Source organism: Triticum dicoccoides, chromosome 7B (genome assembly GCF_002162155.2).
Source record: "Triticum dicoccoides isolate Atlit2015 ecotype Zavitan chromosome 7B, WEW_v2.0, whole genome shotgun sequence".
Taxonomy (NCBI): Eukaryota; Viridiplantae; Streptophyta; class Magnoliopsida; order Poales; family Poaceae; genus Triticum; species Triticum dicoccoides.
In genome coordinates this window covers 162,203,522-162,209,204 of record NC_041393.1, presented here as the reverse complement: position 1 = coordinate 162,209,204, position 5,683 = coordinate 162,203,522, and the positions used below count along the sequence as shown (strand labels likewise).

General features: G+C 47.4%; 1 protein-coding gene across 3 annotated transcripts; it reads left to right on the top strand.

The window, feature by feature from the left end:
• Positions 1-353: 353 nt before the first annotated feature.
• Positions 354-5,275, top strand: LOC119335512 (uncharacterized membrane protein At3g27390-like). 3 transcript variants are annotated; one of them, XM_037607633.1, is made up of 10 exons: positions 354-462; positions 596-704; positions 2,481-2,673; positions 2,970-3,106; positions 3,222-3,510; positions 3,602-3,708; positions 3,866-4,040; positions 4,136-4,331; positions 4,420-4,660; positions 4,760-5,275. In XM_037607633.1, exons 1-10 carry the CDS (start codon positions 369-371, stop codon positions 4,989-4,991), a joined length of 1,773 nt encoding a protein of 590 aa, XP_037463530.1. In that variant the 5' UTR covers positions 354-368; the 3' UTR covers positions 4,992-5,275. The 3 variants fall into 3 exon arrangements, with proteins under 3 accessions (XP_037463530.1, XP_037463531.1, XP_037463532.1); XM_037607634.1 differs by lacking the exons at positions 354-462; positions 596-704 and adding exons at positions 1,027-1,072; positions 1,175-1,305 and having other exon boundaries at positions 4,760-5,273; XM_037607635.1 differs by lacking the exons at positions 354-462; positions 596-704 and adding an exon at positions 1,035-1,305 and having other exon boundaries at positions 4,760-5,273.
• Positions 5,276-5,683: the final 408 nt, after the last annotated feature.

Sequence of the window (5,683 nt, the reverse complement as noted above, 5' to 3'; positions counted from 1 at the left end):
TGACAAGGTCAGAATAGTGATTTCGGCCCTAAATTGGCGCAAGTCATAAGAATTTTCCGTTGTGCGTTGAAACTCTTGAGGTCTGCTGCAGGGGGGCGAGACAGGTGTGCTCGCCATGGCCTTTCGACCTTGTTGCTATAGAAAATTATGCGTGTGCTGGAGAGCGCCCCATGCAGAGCAGCACGTGTCGCGCCACGGCGGCTACACAGCACACCGCTCGGGACTCTCACCTGCCGACAGGGACCCCCGGCGTCTTCCTTTTCCTTCTCCTTCCCTTTCTCTGGGTTTCAAGCTCTCTGTTTCGTTCTCGTCAGGCTCAGGGCAAGAGGAAGCAACTGGTTGGCCGCCGCTGCTGCTGCCGCTGATCCATGAACGTCCCGGTGGGCTTCCTCGCCAAGCTCTGGAGTTTCGTGTCATTCTTGCCCTTCTTCGTCCTCCTGCTGCTGCTCGGCTCCGCCAAAGGTAACTAACCAACACCATCCCCGCCTCTCCCTGTCCTGCAATGTCCGAGGCTAGCCGCCATCGCTGCCGTCTTCTGCCCAAAGCAATGGAATATTTGTGCTCACGATGCCCAGCCTGACGATGCCTTTTGCAGCTCTTCTGATCGGCCCAGTCGTCGCGGCCATCGTTTTCCTTGGCGATTCAGCCGTCATCGCCGGTCTTTGGCCTGCGCATTTCGTCTGGACCTACTGCTGCGTGCTAGCGTACGCCGACTTCCCCCCACATTTTTTTACCACCCTGATTCGTTGATTTGTTACCTCCCTGCATCATGATGAACCGTGTGCAAGGTGGTGGAAATAAACTGAAGATGATGCGGTGGCAAGGTGTGGTGTAGCAGCATGCAACGTCTCGTTTTTCTCTAGAAAACGTGGCTCGCCTGGGTGCCATGCGATGAACAAAAAGTCAAAAACAAAACGGTGCCAGCCTAATTAATCCACGCCATTAGTTACTGGAGCACATGGGTGTGGGATGTGGCGCATGTGTATAAAATGCCAGCCGAGCCACACACCAAAACACCACGGCGAGGCCTGGGGCCGGAAGGGTAAGGGGAATGGGATAGGGTAGGAGCAACGTATGTGCTGCTAGTGTGTCTTCATCCTCCTCTCCCCTCCCTAAGATTTATGTCTTCTCAAGTGCTCATCGTTTTTCCCCTTCCCCTTTAATGCTTGTACAGGACATCTGTGCAGATGGGCCGCAGGAGATCGAAGGCGTACTCGCCAGTGCCTGTTCCCGAGGACACCGATTGTGAGCACGACGTTCAACTCCATCATGCCCTTGCGGGGTGCTGGAATCCTCTCATCAAAGGTGTGCTCGCTTGTATCGGCAAGGAGGATCTGTGCAAGTTAAAAGTTATAAGGCTGGTCACAATGGGGAGGAACTTAGGAGTAACATCACACACTCCAGTACAACTTTGCTTATGTGGCACATATTTAATGAAGAGAGAGGTGCTTGTGGTAACTAGCTAAGTTACCGGAACATCACACACTCCAAGAAACAATGAGTCTATAACCTAATAAATACATCATTGCATGACACTACATAGATGTTCCTACTCACTATGGAGGTAGGAACATAGTCTAGGGAAGTGTGTAAGTTACTAGCCCATTGTGACCAGCCTAAGTGTTAGGAACAACAACCGCATTTTCCCCATGGCTCTCATTAGGATAGATCCAACCAACAGCCGCAATTCTAGGGAAGTAGCCAAAGCTATAGGGCACCCCCCATGTCCATCATCATGGTTCTTGGATCTATCCTAAAAATGGGAACCATGCAGAAAATGCGGTTGTTGTTCCCTAGCACTTTTAACTTGAGCAGATCGTCCATGCCGGTACCAACAAACACAGCTTTGATGACAAAGAGGATTCCAGTACCCCGCAAGTGCAGCATGATGGAGTTGAAGTAACGCCGTGTTCACAACTGGTGTCCTCTTCATGGAAGAAGGAGCTCCATTGGGAGCAGGTACTGGTGAGTACGCCATTGATCCCCCACGGCCCATCTCCACGGATGTCCTGTACAAGCATTGAAGGGGAAGGGAAATAGATGAGCACTTGAGGAAACTAAATCTTAGGAGGAGAAGAAGATCGAGGATGAACACATGAGTAGCTGCGGTGTTTTGGTGTGTGGCTGCAGCGCTTGGTCCAGACCGGGCATTTTATACACATGTGCCACAACCCCATGTGCTCGGTTCAGGAATTAATGGCCTGGATTAGGCTGAAACCGTTTTGTTTTGTTCATCGCATATGGCACCCAGGCGGTCTACGTTTTCTAGAGAAAACCATTGCATGCTGCTACGCCACACTTTGCCACTACATCTTCAGTTTCTTTTACCATGCCGACTCCCCCCCACATTTTGCTCTTTAATGCCTGCACGCCTAATCAAATTTAAATTCCTAAACGAGTTAAAATTTTCTGCATAAGTTTGAGTGAAATGTTGTGTTGGTCGTATGTGATCAAACTATTCTGCGAACTCTGGTTTGCAGCACGAAGCGAATTGGGCCGGTTCTGAAGATCCTTGCCGTGGTATTCCTGCCACTGCCGTTGCTCCTATTGCCGGTGCTTGGCATTGTAGGGAGCCTTCTGGCTGGTATCGGTTATGGAGTTTTCACTCCCCTCATGGCGACTTTTGAGGCTGTTGGCGAGGGCGTCGCAGACAAGCTCTCTCATTGCTTTTTGGTACGTACATGCTGCTGAAACTTGGAATGCGTATTTGGTTAAGTTTTCTGGATGTACTCCCCCGACCCCAAAAAGAGGACACACACATTTTTCGAGATTTAATTTTGGCCATCAACGTTATACCAGTGGACACAAATTTGATGGTATAATTTTTGTAGCACGAACCCACATTTTATTGGTTAAATTCATGGCCAAATTTGAATTTTGAAAAGTGTGCGTGCCTTCTTTTTGGAGTCTGAGGGGGCACTTCAGATCAAAATAATGCGTCCAATTAACGTAGTAATGATATGTCACAGGATGGTACTGCTAGCACAATAAGGGGAGCTTGTATGGTGGTGCGTGATGTTACCGACTTCTGCTTCCACTCATACTTCTCCTTCATGGACGAGCTTTCCGAGAAAATGGGGGATGACGAAGCACCTATTGACATCAAGTATATAACATGTTACATATTCATGTCGTCAAAATGGAGAATCAGATCCTAATTATGCACTCACCTTGAAACAACCTCTAGTACTAATACATTATGCTTGTTTCTACGATTGAAGGTTGTCTTATCTACCGCGGAGCTTCCTCGCTGCGCTGGTTGCCGTTCCTCTGGATGTATTGATGATTACTGGGGTGGCATTGTGGAAAAGCCCCTGCATGTTGTTGAAAGGATGGCAAAGACTCTGCGAGGATCTAGTTGGGAGGGAAGGGCCTTTTCTAGAGACTGTTTGTGTCCCTTTCGCTGGTTTGGCCATTATATTGTGGCCGCTTGCTGTCGTTGCAGGAGTGATTGCATCATTCCTTAGCAGCTTCTTCTTTGGCCTCCATGCTGGATTGGTTGCTTATCAGGTTTTTTATTGTTTCTTCCAATAGAAAATAATGGTGTCTCTCTTTCGACTCACTTGAACCACTACTTATACATGTCTGTAATCATGTGCAGGAGGCTTCATTTCAAATGGGGCTATCATACATGATCTCTGCAGTAGCATTGTATGATGAATACACAAATGATCTTCTTTATTTGAGAGAAGGTTCTTGTTTTCCAAGGTGTGATTTAGCAGTTATTTTTACTGCGATTATGGCCTCATATGCTAGAAGTTTGTTAGTACTTATTTGCATGACCTTTTTCTATGCATAGCAATATTTTTAGAAGATCGTGCATAGCAATTATTTTACTTGGCAGTAAACTAGTTCCAATAGACAGGCCCAAGTACCGGAAAGCGGGTTCTGCGAAGTATGAGACCGGCCGCGACAAAGATGAGCACAACGTTACAGCTGCATCTGCAGAGAAGCAACATCAAGGCCAGCGTAAGCATAGGAGGGTTCTACACCGGTCAAAGACATTCATGGAAACTATCCAACGACTAAGACCCATTCAAGTATGAACATCTCGTCGTCTTCAATGATCTATACGATTATATCTCTGCTCTAACAGCTAAGATTAACCATTCTCTCGACGACTGAACTTGCACAGATATGGGATTGGCTCTTCCGATCTTGCGAGATAAATGGGAGGATATTACTGAGCGAGGGACTGATAAGTTCTGAAGATATAGAGGAATTTATAACCAAAGGAAAGGGAAAGAAGCTGAGCATAAAACTACCTGCCTGGTGCATCCTTCACTGTCTGATACGATCCGCGAAACACGACACACACGGTTTGCTCATATGTATGCATGATCCCCTGGCAGCCTTAGCATAACATTAAGCAATTTAGAACTTCATGGTTCATGGTTACCATTTCCTTGTTGGTTGCAGCTGATGACGTTGAGGTGACCAACTTCAATTGGCCAAAAGACAAGGTGTTCGACTGGATGCTCGGACCGCTGCTGGTTCTGAAGGAGCAGATGAAGAAACTGGAGCTCACTGAAGACGAGGAGCTGTGCTTGCAGAAGCTCATCATGACGAACGCGAACGAAAAACCATCGGATTGGGACGACTGTGGTTCCCCGTCAAGCGACGGCGTGAAGAGAGCTCAGCTACAGGCGATCATCAGAAGGTGTCTTTTTCTGTACACCCTTCCAACTTTGCCACAGTCAACTCCCAAATATAAATTTGAAACAGCTACAGAATCAGTAACATATTCATCAATCAACAGGTTGCAAGGGATCGTGGCCAATATGTCCCGGATACCGAGCTTCAGGAGACGGTTCATGAGCCTGGCCAGGGCACTGTACCTGGAGGCGATCGACGCGGGCACCATCGACGGGTCGCGGAAGGTGGAGCGCAAGGTTAAGGCTGACATCGCCTCCGAGAAACTTCAGAGCGGAGATGTCGGAGATACGAAGGGTTCATCGAATGGGACATCTGTGGACGTTGACATGGTTTGATGTTGTTGTGCTGTGCAAACATATTTTTTGCTGTACCTGCTGGGACGTGCATTAGTTGTTTTAGACGTTGGTACACGGATCACGCAACGCGGGAACACGATGGATGGCTGTGCCTGCTGGGGTCAGATTGCTCTGTTTCTTTTTGTTCTGTCTGCGGGTTCGGGGTAGAAATGGTGAAAGCTGAGAGCGAGTGAATGTGCCTTCGCCGTTGGGTAACCAAGCGAGGTTTGTTTCATTTTGATATGCGCTCCCTATGTCTTTTATTTAGGATACGAGTCTTTTTTTTTGCGCAAATGTCTTTTTTATGGTAATAAGTGTCTCGTTCATATCATATAAGAATCATAATACAAACCACATACATATCGACCTGGCAAAACTGAATAATAGTAGAACGCTATGCTTTGCCCAAAAAAAGCAACGGCCAAGAGTAAAATTACAAAGAAGACCGAAGAAACCTTTTGATTCCAACGTCCGTCAGCTGACTCTGACACCACCACAGAAGCCACCGAAGAAAAAAAATGATGGATCACCATATCCAAGCTCGACATGCTCCATCGCTGATATACTGCTTTACGAAAGTTAAAAGTGACTCACCAAAAGTGAAACCATTACTGTTGAATGAATCAAACAGGGACAACACCCCGGATACACTATCGAACTCCAGATCTGACACCCCCACATGACTAAGACGT

Excerpts from the sequence above, each read along its gene's own strand:
- LOC119335512 (XM_037607633.1), top strand. The coding sequence starts at position 369 with ATGAACGTCCCGGTGGGCTTCCTCGCCAAGCTCTGGAGTTTCGTGTCA. Across the intron at positions 2,674-2,969 it reads AGCTCTCTCATTGCTTTTTG|GATGGTACTGCTAGCACAAT; the intron begins GTACGTACATGC and ends GATATGTCACAG. Across the intron at positions 3,709-3,865 it reads GAAGGTTCTTGTTTTCCAAG|GCCCAAGTACCGGAAAGCGG; the intron begins GTGTGATTTAGC and ends TCCAATAGACAG.